Genomic DNA, 26352 nt, shown 5'->3' with positions numbered 1-26352 from the left:
ACCACTAGGATGTCATAAGGGGCTATTATAGTGAGCTCCAATGCAATCATATTCTATTACGTTACTCAGGTTCGAAATAGTTATTATTTCCGTTACTAGATGGCAGCGCACTAAACTTGAAATTACCAGTGACATCTAACGAGAAACACATCAACCTACATCCAAGCGCATTTCTCGTTTCTTGCAGAATAAAAATTTCTCTGACACTGAAATGCCTTTAGAGATAGATTGAAAGAAATGGTATTGAAATGTCATTGACACGAAACATACTTTTTTTTTAAAAAAAGACTGGAAAAATTTGCGATCAACCATTTCTGGTTTTAATGTTAACTACTATAGAGAAAAAACGGTAATAAATAGCGAAAAGCAGCTTCCTGCAAACGATCGAGTGTCCTAACAACACATTTCATCTCCATCCTTAAGTATCTGCATGTTACAAACCAGGATCGGATCCAGGACTGACTTCTGAGGAAAGCGGTGGGTTGTAATACTGCTGATTAGAGCTACTTTTAACTCTCTTCTTGACAATGTATCCATTGGGATACATAGTTTTTTTTTTTAAATATTTTTGGCTACTTTGTGACTACCTATTCTTGGCAATGTATCGTATGGGATACATTACGTCACAGCCTTGTCTAAATAAAACATGTAACTAAAATGTGCAATTATGTCCTATTTTACAATTATTTGACACGGAAATCGCATGTAGTAATTTTTTTCTGAGCAACGGAAGTCTTGCCAAGAAAAGGGTTAAGAGCTTCCAACTCTGGGATGGGATTTATTTATATATAAAATAAGAAAGTTTCCTCTTCTGGGAAGGGGTCAATCGCCCCACTGGATCCGCCCCTGTTACAAACGGCGTAAGCCTAACCAGAAAATCTGCTATGAGGCGACTGTGGTATTTTAGTTTAAAATTTAACTATGGGACGAGTTTAAATAAATTTAATAAATGATTGTGATGGGTCAATCAAAAAAAAAAACGCTTAAATATGCCTTTTATTATCTTAAATGAAAAATCTAAACAGTAATTTTCATGTTTCTAACCTTTAGAGATTCCAAGATATGGAAATTTTAAGATACTAATTGCCACCTCTCTTTTCCTACTAACCCCTCGAATTTCCAAAAATCCTTCCTTAATAGGGGTCTTACTCACAAACCCTATGCCCTATCCAAATTTCAAGTTTCCAGCTTAAGCGGTTTGAATAAGGCGTTGATCAGTCAGTCATTCAGTCAGGACTCCTTTTATACAGGGAGAAAAATGAAATCTTTAAGTTTTACGTCTCACGTTTATACCGGTTAGGCTAAAGGCGACGGTGATTATGAGAAGTGAATGAAATGGTGGAATGAAGAAAGTGGGAGAACCCCGAGAAAACCCACGAACACGGTGTTTGTTCACCACAAAGTCCACACGGCGCGAGCTGGGATTGAACCAGGGACCCCAAGCACCGGAGGTGAACGCTCTACCACTGAGCCACCGCGCCCCCTCTTTATATAGGGTGTTCCAAAAATTTGTCACTATATTTCGGGAATAGAATTCTCAATATCAAAATAAGATTTTTAAAAAAAATCATATCGATCTGTGTCGGAAGTGCATAGTAGTTATAGGTGCTGAAAACGTGAAAAAATTAACTTTAAAGGTCCATAGTTCCACTACCATAGGGCCGATCGCAGTCGGGTCAAGACATCACTAAGGAACTAGTATGTGAACTATCCAAATATCCATCTTTCAGATCCTCCGGTACTTCCACAATATTTCTAGAGAGGTTGTTTGAGGGTTGTTTGGGGGTTGATTACTCTCCACCTACCTCTGAAAATTGGTGTGCAAGTATTGGAGCATTCTTAAACATGGATATTTGGATAGTTCACATACCAGTTCCTCAGTGATGTCTTGACCCGACTACGATAGATCACATAGTAGTGGACCTATAAACTTTTCAAATTTACTTGTTTCACGCTTTCGGCACTCTGAGCACAGATCCGTATAAACTTTATTATTACTTTGATGCGAGAAATCTGTTCCTAAAAAAATGTGACACGCTTTTGTAACACCCTGTGTATATGTAGAGATTTATATTACTTTAAAGAAAAATTTATTATAAATATTAAAATTTTATTTTATTATGATTAATTTTCACGAAGTAATCGACTTTTTAAAGAGACTTGGATCCATAATGAAGAACAAATCAGTGAATCCAATAAAATCTTAGTTCATTTCAAAGTAAACAACAAAGTAATTGTTTATATAAATCAATGACTAAAAGAAACGAATATGAAGCAGGTATTCAACGCCGGTAAGCAATAGGTCCCATTACAGATAGCCATGGCGATGAAGAAAGTAGTAACAATCAATCATGGAGAAACATAAAAATCCAAAACACAAACAAACAGAAAATTTTGGCTTTAAAAAAAAAACTGGTGTAAAGTTAGTGTACTATAATTTTCAAATTCTTCAAGAAGCGTAATTTAATCGTCCTTAAGAAACATTATCCGTGAACCAGTTACCCTTAAGCCTGTAGAACCGGTAGCATGGCGCATGGAAAACACAAAAACAAGAACGAACTGTTTCATAAAAGTATTTGATTTACCAACCAAAAATTCAGGTACTTAGAGCAATATAACACACGGAATTTGGTATTCTCCCACAACTTTTTTTTTATTATTATTATGCAAGTCACTATAATTGTGGCCCGAAGTCCAATACATTTTTTTTATGTAGTATGGATAAAATAGGTATCTCAAGGTCCAAGCAGCCAAAGGAAGGATACCACACTGCTTCAGGCAAGCAAAGAAAGAGGGTGAGATTCTGCAGAGCTCTAGGCAAGCTAAACGGGCAGGGAAGCCATAGAGCTCCAGGCAAGCTAGGTGCTTACGATTAGGATCTCTCAGAGCTTTAGACAAACTAAGAAAGAGGTTGAGTTTTTACATAGCTCCAGGTAAGCCAAGCGGCCAGGAAACCTCAGAGCTTGAGACAAGCTACGAAGCTTCGTTAAAGTAGATTTTTTTCAGAGCTCCAGGCAAGTTATACCATTTTCTAGAGAGCGGTGGCTCTTGTGTTTCTCCTTTGTCACATGACCTGATGATAACCAGGATTCTGTGGTCTGCTTACTTGTATAGTTGTAGTAAGAAAGCACGTGATTTTGTTTGCAAATAGGAAACACGCTTTGTTGTTTACAAATATAGACCATGAGTAGGATATTATAATATATTTAGCCTATCTGTTCGTGTGTCCATCTATCCGGATGACAAGATATCTCAAGAACTATTTGGTGGATTACTAATAATTTGGACCAGGATATAGGAGGTCAAAAGTTAGAAGTGGAGTTCATTCCGATATTCGAACCGGAAGTGGTTGAATTTCTGGTTTATATTAATCACTATAGAGCGAAAATTGTGTTATGTAAATGTCGAGAAGCGGTTTCCTGTCATCGATTAAGCATCCCAATAATTCATTTCTATCCTTAACTCTCTACTAAAAGCGGAAATGATAGAAAACTACTACAACTTCCGGTTTCAATTTTGATCTAGTTAGAACCAAAACGATAAAAGATGCCTTGAAGATATTTCTGGAATCGATTTATTGTTCTAAGGCTCTTAACTCTTTATTCAAACCTGAAGTAGGAAAAATCAACCACTTCCGGTTTTAATGTTCATCAGTATAGAGTTAAACGGTAATAGATAGTGAGACAAGGTTTTCTGCACTCGATTAAGCGTCCGAAGCGAATATATTCTGTCTCCACTCTACTCTCTCTCTACCGAAACCGGAAGTGCTAGCAATCTATTACCACTTCCGGTTTCAATATTCATTGAGAATATATCACGCCATAAGACCAAAAACTCTTTCACATCTTACTGCTACTTGTATTTACATTACAAATGTACGTATTATCACAAACGATTTTTCCTGCTTTTCTATGCCCCACATGGAAAGAGCCAAGTATTGGGTATAACCGAAAATATGCGGGAATTTTATAATTATAGCTTACATCTTGAATTAACAATGGGACAATCGGTGCCCAGCATTTACAAACATGTTACACTAGCATTTACATGGGATACTAGCATTTACAAACATGTTACTGTAAGTAAAATATCTAGTGATGATTTCAGAGAATGACGTAGGGAAATTCTCATCCTTCCCCTCCACCCCAACCAAGCAACAAAATTATTCCACCAGAACAACAAACTTATTACTAAACGGCGTGACAAACATCTTGGCATTTGAAAGCGGCGCTCCAAGTTCCCTTTAAATGCTGCTAGCAAATGAGAGGCCAGCGGTATTGCCACGTTTATTTTGTACACATCCCACGTCTATACTCTGTCACCTGATCGCGCTGTAGTTTATCTGCTTACCCATAGCTACACTCCTTTACCACTTGGCAACGTCGCGCCAGAGCTTGCGTTTTATTCGTTTAGCTGAAATGCCAAGATGTTTGTCACAGGCTTTAGTATTTTACAGTACTACTTTTCATATCCCTATAGGTAATTTCTGAAATAGAATCCCTAATTACATTTTTTAAAAATGAACTTCCCGCATGAATGTCTTTTTCTCTAAATTTCTAATTGGTCAGCATATATCTAGTTTTACTCACGTACATTAAAATCTAAAGCAATTTCCTTTCATGATATCAGGAAGAAGTTCGTTAGTTGGTTGAGAGCTTAGCGTTCCTTTTCAATATTGAAGCTATATGAGATTTGGATCTACAGTTTCAAATAGAATCTAAACCACGGTAATACGCCCAAATTTCAATGCTCTCCCATAGAGAATCGAACTCGGGACCCAGTACACTAAAGACGTGAGCTAGAATCTAAGAGGGCAGAAATATGCTTATATTTTATGCATTTACCTTATATAACAAGTCGTAACAAGTCATTAGCTATTAAATGTATTATGAGCATGTAATATTGGGTTGATTCATTAGTCTGTGTCGTTTACAACCAATGGGTACATTTCTTGTTTGAGGGTTGAACGGACAATGGATAATCAGACACTGTATCACTGATGTATTCCCATTGTTCATAATCTGTTTCCAACATACAGGCAGTTCCTGGATGAATTTATGAATTTAAAAAAAATGGCGACTTCGATGCATAGAAGTCTTCAATAAAATTTTGCAGCTGCTCCTAGTTTTCGAAAGATGTTCTACGAAGTAACTTCAGAGACTGGAAAAGTAGGTAATCTGTAGGAGCCATGTCTGGAGAATACGCCGGGTAGGGAAAATCTCCCATTGAAGCTGTTCAATGTCAACAGTTGTTATGTGGACCACATGTGATCTAACGTTGTCCACGTGGAGGATGATATCATGTCGTTTATTTGGCATTTTTTCTTGAAGTGCTTTGAGAACACGTTGTAGTTGATTACAGTTCACCATGGATAATCCATTCTATGTCCAACCAGACACAAAACATTGTCTTCTTGGGATGCATCTTTGCTTAAAGTTCGTGTGCGGGTACCATTTCTCATCTCCAGTAACAATACGCGAGGGAAAAGGCTGATGTCGGCGATATGATTCAAGATGGCGGAAAAACAGGCGATAGAAAGATGGATAAAGTCGTTTAAATGGTTCTCATCAAACTGGGATGAGCGACCAGAACGTGGGGCATCGCTCAGGTCAACATTTCCACTTCGGAACCTGTCAAATCATTTCCAAGTGTTCCTTCTAGCAATAAAAATCACCTTTCTTTCCAACTTGACAATCCATACTTCAAACCCTGAAAAACAAAAATTGATTAGTCCCAAGCTACAATTGCTACATTCCACAGCATACTATTACCACTGGCATCTGAAAAAAATAATAAACCGAAAATGAATGGCCTTAACTAATGAATGAACCCAATATAAGTGACTAATATATCAATAACAAATATTATTATATATTAATTTCAGCCTGGTGATTGTCTTGTATTTCATATGCTGACTGTGCATGGAGCTCATGGGAACCAAACAAATATTCCAAGGCGGGTTCTGTCTACCAGATGGTTAGGTAAGAAATTATAAGAAATCTTCAAATTTTAATATCACTTGATTCTTCTATGCGGTCTACTTGATTCCTTTCGTCATCGAGATTCGAATCCAAGACCACTCGCCGGGACCGCTCGCACCAAAAACGAAAGCATTAGTGACTACTAGGTGGGACCATCCCATTTGAACGATCCATTCTATACTTCTGTTTCAACGTGGATTATATCTGATACCCATTTGAACGCGAGTCATATGACTAGACATCCATTTGAATGTTGCCGTCTACCTAGGCATCCATTCTAACGTGAGCTATGTGGCTAGAAATCGCATTTCAACATAACCCATATAACAAGACACCCATTTGAACATAATATATTTGACTAAACACCCATTTGAACGCAAACCATCTGTCTAAAAACCCATTTGAACGTGAGAAATGTCGACACCAATTTCAATGTGACACACGCTACTAGACATCCATTCTAACATGTGCTATGTGTCTAGAACCATTTGTCTAGACACCCATTTGAACATGTGCCATAAAAGTGGACCTCCGTATGAAGTGTGCTATATGACTAACTACTCGTTTTAACGTATGCCATCTGTCTAGATTAGCGTTTCTCAACCGCTGTGTCGCGAATACATGTCAGGTGTGTCACGAGGTTTTAGATCTTCTGCAAAGAAATAATCTTTAGAAGAAAATAAAAATTTATCACCAACCGACTTGATTTCACAGTTGTCTTCCAAATTTAAAGCTTGAAAGTTTGCTTTTAACGCTGTTCATTTTTGTTTGGAAAGAAACACTAGGCATGAGAATGTGTCTGTCAAGAGTTCGTCCACGCATAGCTCTAGGAACGAATATCTCACTAATTTTAGGTTTGATGTCTTGTATTTCTGATGGTAATATTTCTTTCTCATATTCCTGCTTAAGAGTCATAAGTTTATTTTATGTTAATATGGTTCTATTCAAGAGTCTTACGTAGTTTGAGAGATTTGTACCTCATAGTCGTTCCATAATAATAATAAAAAGAAAGTGTTATATATATATATATATATATATATATATATATATATATATATATATATATATATATATATTTCATCTAGGAAAAGATCACATACAGGGATGTCGCGAAAGTTTGAAACATACTTTGGTGTGTCCCAAAGTAAAAAGGTTGAGAAACGTTGGTGTAGTGCTAGTCTAGACCCTAATTTGAACATGTGCTACCCATTTAAAGGTATGCCACGTAAGCAGATATCGATATAAACAACGTTGTCAAGGTACCCACTTGAACGTGTGCCATCTGTTCCGCATTCTTTTGCATCTAATTTAAATTTTCGTATGTTTTAATGTGCTATTCAAAGTTCATGCTTTAAAAAAAATCGTAGCATAGTATTCTTTCATGCTTGAAGTAAGCACGGAATCAACTATGAATTCTTCTCGATTATTCGCAATGAAGAGCCTATGTTTCGGCAGGTCTTGCATGTCATTTCTTGAGAAAACTTGCTGGTTTTACTGAAGAGCAAAAATCTCATAAAGTAAAATCTGACTATTATCTTACTTATTGATGATTTTGTCTCAGAGTCCATTAGATACAGATTAATTGAAGGAATCATTGTGGAAATAGACCAGATGTGGTTGTATAATACAATTCATATTCTACGTAAACGATTCGTCTGTAAGAACGTGTTGGAAAATGACATACAAGATCTCTTGTTAAACTCATACAGGAGAAATGAAAATGGATCTACTGTGTGCTTGACACTTTGTCTTTCCCGAAACTGAAAAAGTTATAACTAAGCAATTAAATATACAATTTGGATGCACAATATTACACACAATAGTTTGATATGTAACTGTCTATCCGTTTATGAACGTATGTATCATCCTAGTGTATAAATTTTAAGAATGCTGTCAAGTCTTATGCTTGATTTTTAATTTAACCACAATAAATCAATTTATTCAAGATCTTCGTATTCGTATACTTGAAACGTGATGCTAATTCACTTTATTGTTAACCAATTTCAAAGCTCAAATCTCAAAAGAAACATGCATCTTCATCAAAGTTTGTACGGAATTTATAGTGAAATAGGCAGGTAACACTCATATAATTAATAATAGATGAATTTCCAGACGAATGTTGAATGGTAAAAACTCATTTTAATGAGATCAGTGAGATCAGCATGATTTGTATGTATACAAAAAAGTATTTAATTTTTATTATATTGAATTAACCTGTTGACCATATTCTAATTGTAAACGTTGTTTTAATCTTGTGTGATATTTGCATGTGTAGGTGATGATGCTGTGATGACAACTAGACCGTGGGAAATCTCTCCACCCATCAATGGTGGCTTAAATCCCGGAGAACCAGCGATTTCTGATACATTTCCATTGATCTGGGAACAGAAAGCAAGCCAGAATTCTTGAAGATAAGACAAAAATTAAATAAAAATTTTGAAGCAAAAAAAAAAAAAGTTTTCAAATATTTGTGCATATCTTCAGAGAAGTAATAAATTATGTTTATAAAACCATTATAATTTGTTAGTTATTTTGCTATATATTTTTTAAGATACAGTACACAGAAAAATCTGTTCTCCGGACAGCGGTATATTGTAGTACAATATATACGGAATCCTCTTGCTACAGAAATCAGTATGGAGCATACGTTATCCATATGCTACATACTTTTAACGCTTAGATATTACATCATGCCGTTGCAGATGTCTGACATCTGTCTTCCGTATATTACATACATATACTATGAGTGTTTTAGGTTTGCTTTTTATTTGTTTTTGTTTGGGATAAGCCATTTAATGACAGTTTTGGATTTAATTTTTTCCTATTTCCGTTTATATAAGCCATTTATTGTGGTTTTGGCTTTGTTCCTAACAGCTTATGGGGAAAGGTCATGAAACGATGAGATCGTACACAATTATTATAAGGAAGAATCCACACTTACGGTTATTGGGTTCGGGTGCATTAAATAACCACAAGAAGGCTGAGTTGTGTGCCCACCGTTACAAGTGAGTTGAGCACCTTATAGCTATATTTATAATATTTTTTTATTGATAATCTTAAAAGAACACTTGTGGGGGGAGGGGGGATAAATGTCAATGCTGATTCGAACATTTAAAAATGATCGAAAATTACTAAATTAGTGTCGAATCCATAGTTTTAGGAGTAGCTGAGATTAACAGTGACGATTCTGATGCCGTGTGCCACAGCACGGAGGTGGGGGAGGGGGACCTATATATAATAATGATCGAAAATGACAAATGTTAGTGTCTAATCCATAGTTTTCGGGATCATTCAGATGAACAGTGACATTTCTGATCCAGTTCAAATACAAAATCAGCTCCGCCACTTGAGGGAGGGAGAGGAGGAGATATATATAAAAATGATCAAAAATGGCTACTATCAGTGTCGAATTTATAGTTTTCTGGGTCCCTTAGATGAAAGTGATACTTTCGACCCCGTTCAAATTCAAATTCAAACCCGCAATTTGGGGGAGAGAAGGAAGAGAGATTTAAAAATCATAGAAAATGACCGTTATTAGTGCTGAATCCACGGCCCGCAACATGGGGGAGGGAGAACTATATATAGGGGAAAGTCGTCTGGTATCGGACAGCGGGTGGTATCGGACAAAAGCAGTTTTCGTTATTTCCTGCTTAAGGCGGCACCTGTCAAGCATACAGTTAATTGGTCAAAATGAACTAGCTAAGCTCACGCCATAGTGGATTTGTCCGATGAACGGTGTATCTCGTGCTTCAAGGTTTTTGTATTTTTGCGAGTGATCAGCTGCACGGAGATAGATTTGTGTGCCTGCAACTTCTCACAAAGTAAATGTATTGATATATGACTGCTATCAGAGCATTTATTAGGGTGTATATATATTATAATTTAGGCGTATACTTGCCTTCGTGTTGTTACAAGCTGGTAGATAGCCATTCATAAGTTACAAGTCTTTCGGCTGGTATCGCACAAAAGAGAATGGGGTGGTATCGGACACAACACTGGTAAGTAAACTTGACGTTTTTAATCGTTTCTGGCCATTTCAGGAAACCATGGGGAAAATACGTGGCAATTAGAATGAAGAAAATATGAAGTTGGCCATGGACAAAGTTATTTCCAAAGAAGCACGTGCGGCCAGTGCTAGATCTGGTGTTCCTTAGAGTACATTAGAAGATCGTGTTGGAAGGGAAAGAGGTAACAGCTAAGCCTCGCTGCTAGGATAACAAAGGCACATCTAGTAGAACGTGACCAAGAAGAAATTCTATACAATCATGTAAAGGCTTTGTATAGTTAACTAGCCTAATGCCACTAAGAATATCAGAATTTTTAAAACTAGTTTATAAACTTGCTGAAAAACTAAACATTATAATCTGCGGGGAATCTTTTGATGAGTGGATACAGCGCAATATATGTAAAAACTTGGTACATGAACAATGTCAAAATTTTGAAGGCAGACTATTTTATCATTGTGATTTATGTCAGGATAAAAAATAACAACTCTTGAGGAGACTAAGAATGATAAGATATATTTTTTACTCTTATTTTAGGCTCTATTTCAAAGCGTAATAAAACTCTATTTTGTGTGTAAGAACTCCTGTAAGTAAACAGCTAAAACAGCTAATATTTTCAATTTGTTCTGTTATTAAATTGCTTCAAAAGACTAATTCTCTATAGTTTTATGTTTGTCCGATACCACCCTCCACTTTTTAAGAACGCTAATTTGTGTTCCTTTGATTTTTTGACAAAAATATATATTATTAGTTTTTACCTATCAAGTCACCTTTAACACGTTGTGTGTAAGATACCAAGGTATCATTTTGTGCATTAAGTTATTTGATATAGCTATTTTTCAGCATGACAAACTAAAAAAAGCTAAGGTGTCCGATACCAGACGACCTTCCCCTATATGTGTGTGTGTGTGTGTGTGTGTGTAGGTCAAAATTGACCGATATTAGTGTTGAATCTATAGTTCTTGCAGATGAGGAGGAGTGACATACATTAAAATGATCGAAAATTAGCAAAATTAATGTCCATTTAAATTATTTATTTCAACCCAGCGAAGCGGGTAATATATGCTAGTTTTCTATATTTTGATATATATTTTTTTTATTATTATTTTGACCGTTTCTTTATAATGTGTAGTTTATTTTAATTTTATCTAATGTTACGAATAACATGTAATATGAGCAATTAATACTATTTCAAACTTTCACATTTGAACCGGTAGATTTTAGACTTATGTCTATGCCTCTATGCCATATTTGTTGCAGTGTATCTATCTAATATAATATTTTTACTTTTTTTTTAACAAACTTACTTACGTAGAGGACTTTGCCTAAGTGCTGCCTCATAACGTTAGAACCGGTTGCATTCGCTTGAATTGATGCAACATCCATAAGACGCTCTCCTGGAGAGAAAATTCCCTAATAGCAGAGACAACTTGCAAGCCGCTTGCTGTAAGCTTGAATTGCAAGTCGGCTAAGCTTGCATCCAGCTTGATAGGAAAACGTGCAAGCATGCCGCAAGCTGGATTCCAGTAACGAATTTACATAGGGGCAATCTCGCATTCAGTGTTCCATTCAAGCTTGACGCAAGCGTTATACAAGTCACGTCAAGTCAATAGCAAACGAACGGCCAGTGATGCTATGACGCTTTGTGAAGGGTCTAAAGCATCGCTTGTAAGTACAAGAAAAGGCAAATTGTATGAAAGCATGCGTTTCAAGTGCAAGCGTAGAAAGCCAAAAGCCAACCACGCGCCAACTGGCAGAAAGCTTTCTTGCTATAGATATGCTACATTGACTTGATCTCTAGTCTTCCGTTGCAAGCGCTGCTATCGGCTGAAGGAATTCCACTCGCTTTCTCTCGCTTAGCAACAGCTGAGCCCTTATTGGCTCAACGCCTGTGTGTGTGAGGATATGAGCGTGGGTTCGCATTTTTGCCACGGCTCAAGACATTTTGGCAGCACAATACTCAGGTTTGAGCTTAGAAAGAAGCAGGAACTCTGCTGATCGAAATCAGGTAAATATGGAGGGTCTGACCCTTCTTTTGACCAAATACTGACGCACAAGAAAACTGGTTTGCCGGCAACGTGGATCCAGTGAATAATATCAGTGCAGGAACATCCAACACACTGACAGGTCGCGCGTGGCAGGGAATGCTTTATGACAGTTTTACTCCTAATAAAAAAAGGTCGGTTTAATCTTTGATTTCGCTATATATGAATTAATTTTAAATTCGTGCGTGGACGCATATTTTTTTTCACTCTCAACCCTAGCAATTGTTCTAACCTTCTGGTGCATGTATTGTATATTATACAATAGTAATAGAAGAAAATTGTTAGTCGAGGGGTAATTTTCCTAAGCAACCTAGGACCACTGGCCGTAATCTCTGACTTCAGATTCAGCGGAAAGAGCCGGCATTACCCCAATATTACACTATCTTTATATTTATATAGATATTTAAAAAGGATGATAGTATGTCATCTGGCTATATCATCTGGCTTACTTTCTTTACTGTCTTTAAGTAAAATATACTGGCGCAAATCCCGGGGGGATAAGGGGGACATGTCCTCTCCAATCTTGGAACTGGGACGGGACTGTCCCCCCAATAATCCGATTTGAAAAGTGCTTTTTGGGGATAAGTGTGATGATTTGAGTCCGGCTGCCAGAAAAACAAAGTGAGATGAAATTGATTTCTCTTGGCTTTTCCATTACACCTTATTGATGTAAAGGTTTGAAACTTCATTACATTAAATTTGTCATTAATTATTGTTAGTCTATTTTCAATTGTTTAATTCCTATAATGCTATTGAGATCATCATCATTTTGCACAAATAAGAGTATTGTTGCGTCATATATAATTGATTTTCTTTCTTCATAATTTTGGGGAAGTCATTATTCATATTATCATAAAACAATTCTCCTAAAGTTTGAATGTGGAACATTGTGAATGCTCAAGTAGAAATATACCGTAAGACGGCGTTACTTTGCACCATCATCATCATCATAGGTATTCTGTCTTTATTGGCAGGTCACTTGCCACAGCTGAGAAGCTTCCATGCTCCACGGTCCTCCGCTAACTTCTTCGTCTTCGCGTATGATCTTTCTGTTTTTATATCATCCATTAATTGTAGTCTCCTTCGCCCCCTCCCGCTCTTTACCGCCACCATACCCTCTAGGACGTCCCTCATAATACAATTTCTTCTTAGGCAATGTCCCAACCAGTTTCTCTTCCTCTTCCTAATAATATCGAAAAGTGTTCTTTTCTCACCCACCATTTCTAACACACTCTCATTCGTTTTCCGCTCGACCCAACTAATTCTTTCCATTCTTCTCCACACCCACATTTCGAAGGCTTCCAGTCTATTTTCATCGCCTTTACGTAATGTCCACGTTTCCGCCCCATACAGTACAACACTCCACACGAAGCATTTTATGAGTCTTTTACTTTGCACCAGATGTAAAGAATTTTAAAGAAAAATCGCATGTAACTTACAAACGTAATGATTTAGAACACTGTATTTTAAACATATAATAGCTAGATATATAACGAAAACATTCACGCAAGTGCGTTAGTAAACATTTACTAAGACTATGGTTATTGAAATATAAACTTTGGTGCAAAATAACCCCATAGGTGAGGATACTTTGCACCGCATGTATGTTCAACGTAAGAACGTAATGTTTCTGTGCAACATTTTCCCTCCAGTGTTTGTAGATTTTACTTCCTACACAAAACTGCACGCAGTCTACAAATATTAGAATAATGGTACCGATACTTAGTATGAATTACTGATATTTGTAAAGAAAATTACGTATATGTGTTTTCTGGTCCCGGCACAGGAACTATATTCTATAATTTATCACATGTCCCACAAAAATGACAATTCAGGAACAGAAAAAAAAAAATCCCCGTGAAATTATTTGTCTTGGTTGCTCTTTATGTTCAAGAATATCATTCCAACCGTAATCAGTACAAGATTTACGGGGTTTGGGGCTTTCAAGTTCAAGCCCACCCAAATAGCAGGATTTCTTATCCAATGTTAGTCATTCCTATGCATATACGCTTCAACCCCCCCTGCCCTTCTCAAAAGTTAGTGATTTATAAAAAAAAAAAAGAAGAAGCTTTTCTGAGTGAAGCCCCCCTCAAATTATTTTCCTGGATCCGCCACTGTTCGTAATTTATTTTCCAAGAAAAAATCCATTTCGGCATCTGCTTAAATAGGAAATTTACCTAAAATTACAAGGCAGAAGGTATCAGTACAGGGGCGTAAATAAGGGCCCCGCAGACCCTGCATTGTGGGGGGGCCTCAAGCCATCAGGGGCCCTCAAATCGTGAAGTGGGAAGGGGTCCCACTCCACGCTGTCTGCTGGAGGGCCCCCAAGCCTTTGCTTACGCCACTGTATCAGTAGTAATAATTTCCTATCTAAGGGATTACTTTGGACCGGTGAAAAGTAACCAAGATTAGAAGATAAAACGCCTTTTTCCAGTTTTATTTTTTTCCATGACTAAAACGTTTCACACTTCAATTGCAACTATTTCTTCAAAGTCCTATTATACACAGTAGTATTCTATGAAACTTAAATTTGACGGAAATTCTTGTAGGCGACATCTTTCAAATTTTGTCCGCCTTTACAGTGACTGCTTTCCATACTTCCATAACAAACCCTCCGGGTAATTAGAAATGATGTTAACTGCCAACATTATAGCCAAAATACAGTTAGATGTTCTATCTTAGGGTGGCAGTTGAAACTTTCTTTTTACAGTTCATGGTTTTATCGACAGAGGGCTGTGCAACTCTTTTGACCCTAAAGTAAACCCGTCTTTCGGTACCAATTATAATTTATGCCCGTATTCAAATTTCATAATGTGTTCACAACACAGGTTTGTAATACTGATATGTACCACTACTTCATCTACATCGCCTGATATACGTATATAATATACAACAGGTTCACCTCAGAAATCAGATTCATCTATCGTAATATGAGTCTCATTTCCTCCCTTCCAGAATAAACCCCAAATCAGCCCGCTTTCCAATGTTGAAGCAGTTTTTCAACTTTATAAACATTTTGAACATCGCTTAATATATATATTGACAAATTTGCGCCGCTGGTAAAATACAAATACAGCTATCATTTTCTTCTTTACTGATCGGGTTATTCTGACATCTATAAGTGTATCCTCATCATCAAAGACCCAAACTTGGATCTGAGTCTTGGTCGGCACATCATAATAGTACAAGTCTTGTCACCTGTCATGACGTTGTTCACATATCGAGATTGTCCTTTATCAAACATATGCAACATTTCCCGGCGCCATGTCACACGTGTCATCTGCTCTTCGGTAAGACTATGCGGCACCCAGTCAATAAAGTTTCTTCACGTGGAAATGATCATGTAGAGTCGAACGAATTGCTGGTGCATTTAATCCTAAGATATCACCAATCTGCTGGTAGGTCACTAGCCTGTCTTCGTCGAGCATTTTCCTAACAGCAGTAATGTTTTCCTTTGTAACTGACATTCGTGGCTTTCCCCACCCTCTCAGCGTCCTCCAGAGTGAAATTTCCTCTTTAGAATTATTTGTACCACCTGAATATAGTCGTACGATGTGGACAGACATCACCCATTGCAAAAGTCATTTCTTCTAAGCACTAGTTTACATTTAAACCACGCTCGAAGTTATATGCAAAACTGCTCGTATCTCATTTCGTAACCAAGATGCCACTTTAGACTATCACTGCTAATGAATAACACAGCCCATTGACTTGGCGCAGCGGTTACTGTGCAAGAATGAACATGTCTCAGCTTGCACCAAGAAACAGACTCCTGTCACACAGGGTTGTATTGCATTGTACAATATTTATATAAACAGATTGAAATAAGAACCCCTCCTTTCTTACGTCTTAAAAATCCACATGAAAGTTGTGTCCTGCGTAGCGTAGTCGCAAACGCTCTCGTCTTTGATGCGAACGGTCCCGGGTTCGACTCCCAGTGAGGACACTCGGTCGAAAAGGTTTTAAATTTTTTTTCACGCCAGCCATCTTGGGTGAGGTTTTCTTAATTCACACCAGCCAAATGCCGGGATGGTACCCAACATACGGGTCCCAGACCGCTTCCTTCCTTCCTCAATCTTTTCTTTCTCGCCAAGGGACGTCATCCCACACACGTGACGAGCTAACATGGCCATAGATGCTGAGAGCCCCCAAGTCTAAATCCTAATCCTAATGAAAGTTATATTCTAAATTAAAATATTTACGATCCCAATAATTTCGACTATATTATGCCGGAGTCAGTTTCGAGCATTAATCCTTTGGGGACTTCTAGTACAAATCTGTACCATGGCGTTGACCTTCGGATTTTGCTTTATAAATCTAGTAAAGCTTTTCACACTGGGTGTTTTGCATTCATTCAAGCGGGGAAGCATTGAAGAATGTTTCATAGGCATTTTGCAGTCACGTGTGCGATGCCTGTGGGAAGTGACGTCACAAACATGGACGAAGGAAAAAAGACAAGGGTAAATTTTAGAGCTTAAAAAAAAATCCTGACACATCGCTATTAATTTTAGGATCATTGTCCGTACCTCGTTGTGTTCGTAATGAAGGAATTTTTCCAACTGTACCACTCAAATTTCCCTATTATGTATCAGAAGCGGGAATATCCTGCCCAAAGTGGAAAAAGGGGATTTTTTCAACTTTTTTCCCTTTTTCGGAAATTACTCCCCTTAGGTACATGATAGGGACATGTAAATGGTACCGTTCAAAACCTAGCATCATTCCGAACAAAACGAGGTACGAAACATGATCGTAGGGTAAATAAGAGATTTTTCAAAAAAATTCTGAATTTTTCCCGTATTACACATTTTTAGTCAATGTGTTTAGTAAAGTAGCTACAGTGTCATCCCTATTTGTCGTAGAATCATGGTTCATTCACTAGATCTTACTGAATAATAATAGATTAGTAGTTGTTAGGAAAAAATGGGTCGGGAAAAATAGTAATTCAATTTTAGCATCAAAACTATTTACCCCAGGATTATGTTTCATACCTCGTTTGGTTCGGAATGAAGCAGTTTTTTTTTTTTTCCTGGTACCATTCGTATGTCCGTGTCGTGTACCGGAGGAGAGAAATTCGCGGGAAACTGAGATTTTTTTTTTGAAAAAGAAATCCTTTTTCCCCCCACTTTGGGCGGGAATTTTATTACCTTAGGTACATATTAGGGAGGGAAATTTGACTGGTACAGTTGGAAACATTGCTTCATTCCGAACAAAACGAGGTTATGAACCATGATCCTACGATAAATAGTCTCGACGCAATAGCTGCTTGACTGAAAGTCTAAAATTTACCTTAAAAAAAGTGAAGTCTCAAAAGGGTTTTTTTAAAAATCTTTCTTCAGGCGTCACAATAGCACTGAAATTTCTCTGATTTGTAAACCGTACGATTTCTATTGCAATAATTCTTCACCAAATCCAATCTTACGATAATATAGTAAGATACTTATCGTAAGACCGATTTATACACAATAATATCGACGAAATTATTGGGAAAAAAAGAAAAAAAGTTATTATCTTCCATGGCATCTGTATTTTACAGATTAAAAAAAAAAATATTTTCCGATCCTTATAATCATTCGCTTTCAAAATGTCCAAATCGAGTTCTATTTTTATCTAGTATCAAAATTATAAGATTTATTCGAAAATACATATATTGTATTTTAACTTACATTCACAGTGTCATTATTTCTTTCTTTTTAACATTAAAGCTTGATAAATGATTTCTTAATATATATTTTTTTTTAACATTATTTCACAATTTCACTTTTACAGGAAGTGAATTAAATAGTCAAGGTTTTAGTTTGCAGATAAATAAAAAATAAACCACGCTTAACTAATTAACACACACACACAACTAAAACGGCTTGAAACTTACATATACATGTACAACGTCTTGCAATTATGTACAGTCTCTTAGAGACGAAATTTACAATATTATGCTTTTTTCTTTCTTTCTTTCTTTCTTTTCTTACACATAATTATCACTTGAAAAGAACGCAGTTGCAATTAATTCTTACACTTAATTGTTTTTACATGAGTATCTCTTATGCATATTCAAGGACATTAAGCTCCACGTCTTGTTTAATCTTTCAATTCGAAGTCACTACTTCTAACACCTCCTCAGGAGTCATCACTTGTCCTGACTCGATCACGAACTGAACTCCGTCCGATTGATCGAACGTTCCATCTTGGTCCTCATGGATAACCATTTCTATGGGTTGACCGTCTTCATTGATCATTATCTAGAAAATAACACAAAATTCCTTGTTATAAGAAGTGTCAAAGTGAGTTGGCTCAAATACAAAGTCTGTCCGGAAAGTAATGTCACCAAGTCTACAAGTATGAAAGAAAAATGTATTTACCTAATAAGAATACTTGTACAATACGCGGCAAAAAAAAATGCAACATGAGGATATAAGTTTATTGTGAAACTACGCCTAACAGCACAGGGAATGAACATAACGTCTAAGTGGAACGAATCACGCCAGGATGAACCTCGGCCTCCTCCCATACACACTTATTTTGGAGCAAAGGACTTCGTTATTTCACAATAAACTTATATGCTCATGTTGCAGGTTTTTTGCCGCGGATTGTACATTAAAATTCTTCAAAATATTGTACATCTCTGCCATCTTTGGAATCTGCCAAGACATCCTGGAAAGCCTGTTCACAAAGTGTGTTTAAAGCTATTTTACACGCTGCTTTTACGTCATCAATTATTCTGTACCGATCTCCTTTTAGGGTGGACATCTTTTGAAATATTTAACATACCGGTGATTAAACGAACACTCATTAGACGGTCTGTTTGGAAAAATTCATTCACACGAGTTACATTTTAGTCGTTTGAGGCGGCCAGCGCGGGCATCGTCGTCGACCTCTTCAAGGCCTTCTAAAAACACCTTGTGCCATCTGTTGACTTGCCTTTGTGATAAACACTCATCCCCAAAGACCTGTTAAACCGTTGGGAAAGTTTCCGTGGTAGATCTGTCAAGTTTCAGACAAAACTCGATCGTGTATCTCTGTTCCAGTGAGTGCTGCATCGCGACTTGTACAAGAGGTGAAACAGAGGTTTACTAAATCGCCCGCCCTTCGCCTTCGACAGCTCGGAAATAACTCAGCAAGCACTCGCTTGGTATCACCACCATCGATCCCAGGGAAACAGTGCGCTGCAACGTACAGTCGCTTCATAATAAAATGTATTACTTTACTTTCCGAACAGACCTTGTATATTTTAGTAGAAACATTAAAAGCAGTATATGCGTTATTGTTGGAACCATTAGAAGACAGACAATAATAGATAATAGTAAATTCTTCTCACATAGACAAATAAATAAACGATCAAGTTGTCCTCGAAGAACAAAAAGCTATCAACTATTTTATTTTATTCAAAAAGTATCAACTTAAGTCTCTTGAATGTACAGAAGGTTTTGATTTCAACAAACGTTTGTGCATAGACCGGACGAAGGCTATAGCAGGGCAGCAAAAATACTGAGTGTAAGCGCATTTAGATAAACAATTTATAATTTTTATTCATTAAAATCAATAGCTTTCCACTTTTTCCCACTGATTATACACTTTATTGAACACCGACGGATTTTATTATAAATAATATAAATTATAATTGTATAAATTTCTCTAAAGAAGTGACTCTATGCATACTCCGCTCAAAATAAGACCTTTGGAGACGCACGTATTGCCCTGTCGCCATACCGGGAGTATTTCACTGTACTCCCTCCAATTCAGTTGACAAACACTTCTGAACCTAAGATATAGGGCGGTAACATTGTAATGTCCTTTTCTACAGAAGCCCTCTACTTATAAATACCGTTTATGACTAGCCCATCTCCGTGACCTTAATAACCTGTGATGTACTTTCCTTTTCAACACAATTTTCCACGTAGTTTTCAACTGTCAATTCGTTTCTACAGGGTGTCCCGAAAGTCCCGCAACTAAAACTTTGGAATATCAGAACTTTTGAACCATAAGTGCGAATAAAATGAAACTGCCACCCAAAGAAGACCTCTCTGTGTAGATTTTTTTTTTTTTAAAGATATAAACCGTATGGAGTGAATCAACTTTTGTCCTCATAAATGCAAGGAACATACGAAGGTGTTTTTTTAAAGAAACGAAACGTGTAAAGTTACGGATTTGAAAATAGGTGTGGTGGTGTTTATAGACAAATGGGAACATTAAACTCGATGAGAATGTATGGTTTTCAAACAAGAAAGACACATTGGCATCAAATGCAAACACCTACTTCCGTGATAATGTTATGTCAAAAAAAAAAAAAAAAAAAAAAAAAAGTTTTCCGGCATTATATGACAACCCCTGATGGCACCAAACTATGTCAATACATGTAGTTGGCTACTGACTATTCTATGGATAGACAGAAACGAACAAAATACCTGTAAATTATTGAGGAAGTCATTGCCAGGTGCCGACAGATTATTACTTCTCAGTGATTAATAAGATTCTAGTTTGTTTTCAACAGCCTATCCATAAAATAGTTGGTAGCCAGCCACATGTGTTGACATTGTTTGGTACCATCAGTGTTGCTATATTACACTTTTTTTTTTTTTTTTTTTTTTTTGGCACGCCATTATCACGGCCGTGGAGCATCTGCATTTGGTGTCAATGTATCGTTCTTATTTCAGAACGATACATAGCTATCAAGGTTAACAAGGTAATTTACTCGTTACGTATATTACGGGTATTCTTCCAATTTAGGAAACCGGTGCTAGTCACTGATTTACTGAACCTCGGCGACTGTCTCGTCCGAAATTAACGGTCTCCCACTTCTTTCTTCGTTGTGAATTCAGTGCGACCAGCTGTAAATCGGTTTAACGTCCTTTTACATTCAAAAACCGAATAACTGCACAACTTCGCACTCGCCAAGTGGGAGTTCCATTACAAACGACTGCCAATCCAAGACTTGAACCTCCTAGCGAGGTGCGCGCAGGCTTGTTTGCGAGTGGGTGAAACAACGAACACAACACTGTTGTCAATAGCCACATGAACAGTTTCCCTGCGTCCACCAGTGCTTTGAAGATCTTACTTTAGGATTAGTCCCGTATAGGCATATTAATGTAAAATTATTCGTTCCCTAATTGAGGAATTACCAACCGTAATCCACTGACAATGTGAATAGTTTCTAATAAGTTTTCAATTACCATCCAAAATCCCTCCTAAGTTAGCAAACTTCTGTAACTGCTACATAAACAGCGTCTTGTGTTTTACATTTCTGTCACTCTCGTAAGCATAAAAGTGGTCTCTCAAGCCTTCACAAGCAATAGTTACTGAATTCTTTTATATGTACATCACAATGTTACACTCGTATTTACGATATAGCCTTTTTTTTTCCTAGTTAATAATAAGCATACCTATTCAAAGATTTTACGAATAGTAATTACCTGTTCTGGATCTCCATACACGATTTCTGGACCACCCTCTTCTCCAAGCACCATTTGATCACCGCCGTCTGTTATTACTATTTGTTTTTGTCCTTCAGTCACCTACAATAAAGAAAGAAAGCAGAACATTACGTAACACATATCATCATCAACGCAAATTAAACAACAACCATAAGGTGAGACACTTTCTAATGTTACACGTTTCCCTGTTGTCTTTATATTTCTAGTGTCAAAACCGCGATCATCATTAAGTCCTCAAACAAATTTAGCAACAGCGAAAAGGATAAGAGCAGTAGGTCGACATGAAAAAGAAAGCAGAGCGGCTCTTGAGGGAAAGCAACATCGTTGAAAATCAGAAATTTTATCGCTGTAAACAAAGTGAAGAAAAAGCTTGCCTGTAGTATTAATTTTTGTTCTCAAAGAACTAATGCCTTAGGTGAATATTGTTCTTTTAAATTTGTAACAATATAAGTGACTTATACAGATGTAACTTCTTTCAAGAGCAGCAACTGAATCAAACTGACTAATGAGCACTGGAAATAAAGCTTTTACGTATAAACATGTGACACCATGGCCACCATCTTTAATCTAGGTAAATAGTTTTAAATGGAAAGACTTAGTTTTAAACGAACAACATCTAAATAATAAAATAATACATGAGATGACCAACTCAGACCACATGAATTGTACCCTAATAAGATCACAGTGTTCAATAGATGCAAGTTGTAGTACAATCTACATCAGCGTTTCCCAACCGGTGTGCCGTGAATGGGCCGCTGGTGTGCCGCGAGGAATCGAAACAAAATTATTAATTTTATAGCAATCAAATTGTAAAACGTAGGGAAAAATGTATATTTGTATTTCACATTACTATGAATCTACAATTTTAAGTTTCATACCGTGTTACTGTTCTGTACATTTCTAATGTTGAAAAAACTATTTGTTGTCATTGTTATGACTATTATTGCTTCTTTATTGTTGCAGACTATTTCGCAACTTGAAAATTTAAAATATCATTCAATCCTTTCGACAAATTAACATACATTTGTGTTTTAAAAGTGAAAGAGATTTGGCTGTTCATTCGTTATTTAGTGATCTTTCTTCTTGGTTTAAGCTTGGATACAGTTTTTAAAAAGAAAGCGTATTTTTAAAAACTCGAGTCCAATATTTAATTGCAATTATCTTCTATTTTTAAATTACAATGAAAAATAAGCATAATGATTTACCACGCGGAAAAAACAGTGTTCGAGCTTTCGTCTCTGTGAGAAAATCAATAATCACAGAAAAATACCACTGTGTTTTATATTTACAAATAATAATATCTATAAGTGTGCCGCGAGAATCCAAGTAACACCCGTAGTGTGCCGCAAGTTAAAAAAAGGTTGGTAAACGCTGATCTACATGATCTGAAATGACTCAACACTGACCTTAACAGTAAATAATATGGTAAGATGGTCTGTGAAAAAGTACATACCACAAACTGGTCAGCCTACATTTAATTTTTTTTTTTTTAATTTTTTGAACTTAGATATATCTATATCTAAATAGGATTTGGTATAAAAGTATCAGTATTTTCCTCGATTTTTCAAATATAGATAACAGTACTTGTATTTTTCAATGCTTACAACATTCTTAGAGGAAACAATAGGTACCCAACATTTTGATGCTGATTAAATTATAATATTAATTAAAAAATATGATAGGACTACTACAGAATGTTGTTAAAATCATATAAGTCATAATGAAATAATAACACTGAACTCATTTAAGCATTTGTATTTATTAATTTATTCCTGTACGTTTCAACAACTGCTTACAGTCATCCTAGGTACACTCATGTCCAAAATTATTGTCGCATATCTATAACTCTCTTTGTGTAAGAATATAATTTCATAATGATTTTGCAGGGTACTTTTAATACTAATACTATGTGTATAATCGGGAAATGTATATTAGAGGTAAATTTCATAAGAAAAGAAATATAAATACGAAAATTAGAATGAGTAAAATAAAATGTTGCTAAATGAACAAGAAAATTTTATTTCCGTTTTATTGTTCTTATTTATTTTTTTTATTTTTATTTTTTTTATTTTTTTATTTTATTTTTTTTTTATTTTTATTTTTTTTATTGAGATGAAATTTCCCACATACATGTCTTTGCCGATTAGACACACACTAACATTATAAGAAATACCGGACGAATTCGTTAGCAAATTGTATTCCTTGAACAACATATTTATAGACATGCGACAAAAATTTTGGACATGAGTGTACATGTCTACTACGGATTTTTTTACTTTGATTTGTGGATTCACATTACGATAAATTTCTTTCCTTAAAAAAAAAAAAAAAATACTATACTTCATTCACAGCAAAACATAACTGTGATTTTTCTACTCCAATTTACTTGAAACGTTGATGTACTTCCGTATTACACAATAATTCCTCATTAAATAATTCGTGGATGAGAACCAACTTATTTTAATTCTGTGCTACGGGCCACAGTGGCTCAGTGGTAGAGCGCTTACCTCTGGTGCATGGGATTCCTAGTTCGATCCCCGCAAAAGTAAGTGTCCACGTGGGTTTCTTTGGGGGTTACTCCGTTGCCTCCTACTTTCTCATTCCACCAATTCTTACATCATTATTCACTTGCTTTAATCAATGTCTCCCGTAGTCTAAAGGTCATAACCGTATGACTTTAAACTGAAAGATTTCATTTCTAATTCTGTGCTTATATTTTGAATGCTTAGTTGGGCTCAAATTCCGAATTAACAGAATATGAGATACTTCCAGTTTTATATTCTTCAATCTCGAATTTCTGTATACAAAGTATAAATGGTGGTTTTCCTAAAAACATAAATTTATCGTAATGTAAATCCACGAATCAACGTTAAAAAGATTTCTTAATGAACACATATCGAAAATGATCACAAGCAGTCGTTGAAACCAGAGCCGGATTTATGTATAAGCTAAACAAACAAAAGCTTAGAACCCAACATACAAAATAATTAAAGGGGGAAAAATGGATGTACATTTCCACAATATATATGAAATCTTTCAGTTTTACGTCCCACGATTACGCTGTATAGGTTTAATGAGAATGAATGAAATGGTGGAATGAAGAGTGGGAGGAAACTGGAGAACCCCAAGAAAAAACACGCACACGATGCTTGTCCATCACAAAGCCCACTTGGCGCGAACTGGAAACAAACCAGGGACCTCACGCAGCAGAGGTGCTTGCTCTACAGCTGAAGCACCGCGGCACCCTTCCAAAATATGAAATAATAGGAAAAAAATAAAATAAAATAAAATAATATAAAAAAAGCTACATATAGTAACAATGTTCTGTGTCATGTAGGCTCCTATGATGAAATTATGGGACATGTTCGTAAGTCTCCTGCTAGTCTACTCCCCAAAATATCACTAAAATTTTGTCACTGACAAAGGACAGCTGAACATGTGAAAGGGCTTCATTACCTCCAACAGTTTAGGGCTTCACTAAACCTAAATCCGACTCTGATTGAATATACGAGTAAATTAATAAATACAAGTGCTTAATTAAGTTCAAGATTAGTATTTTATTACTAAATATTCACCTTCTCAGTTTTTTTAAATTACATATAGATATACTGATTAACTATGCGTCAAGATTTTAGTGTCAAAGGTAAGTAGAAAGCAAATACATTACATCTACTTTTAAAAACTAAACGCACTGAAGAGATAGTTTTACATCTAAATTTTTTACCTCTCAAGTGTTGAAAACCTAATAAATACTAACTACTTCAGACGCAGTATGAGCAAAGTACGATAAGAAGTTATCAACAATTTTAGAACACTTGAACAGAAGAAATTTAACGTAATTCCTATTTCATTTCTTGACTTCAATGAAAACTACCTGAGCACCTACCTGATACCCTGCTGAGCGAATAGCATCAACGAGAGCATTAAGGCTATTCTGATTTGTCAACGCGTCACCCTGTTGGGATTCATCTATGATCTGCAATAATTAAAGTTGGGTTAATCGAAGCAGCTACTTTTACTAGCAACTATTTTACATCGCTAGCTGAGTCAAAATGCCTACTTTAAGCAATAATACGAGAGCAATTCGGAGAAAAAAAAAAAAAGCTGTTTGGTTATCAATGACATACACTCAGAGATACAGAACTTTCATTACATTACATTAGAAAGATACATTACATTACATTACTTTTCAACAAATTCACCATTCAAATTAAGGCACTTGTTATAACTTTCAGGATTTCAGAATTTAGTTTTCTGGGCTTTCGGCACCTATAGCCATGTTAGCACGTCACGTTTGAGGGTTGACGTCCCTCGGCGAGCACACTATCCGGGGAAAGGGAAAGAAGAAAGCGATCTGGGACCTATAAGTTAGGTACCACCCCGGCATTTGCCAGGTGTGAATGAGAAAACCCAGGAAAAACCTCATTCACCGAGTGCTGCACTTGTCATAACGTTTTACAAGGTTTGAAATTTCTTCCAAAAAAAAAAAAAAAAAAACTACCGCTTGGGAATGAAACTACCAGCTAATTTGGGAAAAGAGAACAGAAAGTTCACATATCGTGAACCGACGAACTTCAGGGACAGTTTTGTCAATTTCCTGCATAAGTTCATTGCTGAGTACAGATGGGTGCCCACTTCTTACTGCATCGTGCACGTCAGTTTGTCCATCTTTAAGCATGCGACACCATTCACACCAACACCTTCACTCATCATGTTTGGTCTGTAAATACCACACAGTTCACGATGAATCGTAGCTACTGAAAGTTTTTTCGCACTTCACATTTGGCGGGTTCTTTTATTAGAGCATTGATTTTCAATTGTTTTATAGTGGATGAGTGAATTGCAACGCAACCTTCTTTTTCCACTGTTCACTGTCTACTGAACTATTGCACACAGC

General features: G+C 36.4%; 2 protein-coding genes across 5 annotated transcripts in view; one reads left to right on the top strand and one right to left on the bottom strand.

Annotated features, from left to right (window-relative positions):
• Positions 1 to 8500, top strand: part of LOC145671816 (putative phytanoyl-CoA dioxygenase) — a 246860-nt gene extending 238360 nt beyond the window's left edge. Inside the window, exons 6-7 of the mRNA XM_081741047.1 lie at positions 5885 to 5981; positions 8257 to 8500. Of these exons, the coding sequence (XP_081597173.1) occupies positions 5885 to 5981; positions 8257 to 8390 (231 nt within the window). The 3' untranslated portion in view covers positions 8391 to 8500. The remainder of the gene's footprint in view (positions 1 to 5884; positions 5982 to 8256) is intronic.
• A 9157-nt stretch (positions 8501 to 17657) lies between these two features.
• Positions 17658 to 26352, bottom strand: part of LOC145672096 (uncharacterized) — a 76552-nt gene continuing 67857 nt past the window's right edge. For all 4 annotated transcript variants that reach the window (XM_081741360.1, XM_081741361.1, XM_081741362.1 and 1 more), the window contains exons 16-18: positions 25342 to 25431; positions 21435 to 21536; positions 17658 to 18266 (exon numbers count right to left, since the gene is read on the bottom strand). In XM_081741360.1, the coding sequence (XP_081597486.1) occupies positions 18114 to 18266; positions 21435 to 21536; positions 25342 to 25431 (345 nt within the window). In that variant the 3' untranslated portion in view covers positions 17658 to 18113. The remainder of the gene's footprint in view (positions 18267 to 21434; positions 21537 to 25341; positions 25432 to 26352) is intronic.

This window comes from Thermobia domestica, chromosome 15 (assembly GCF_964235325.1).
Source record: "Thermobia domestica chromosome 15, izTheDome1.hap1.1, whole genome shotgun sequence".
In the NCBI taxonomy this organism is placed as follows: domain Eukaryota; kingdom Metazoa; phylum Arthropoda; class Insecta; order Zygentoma; family Lepismatidae; genus Thermobia; species Thermobia domestica.
Note: the sequence above shows the minus strand (reverse complement) of the source record. Positions and strands in the feature narration are given on the sequence as shown.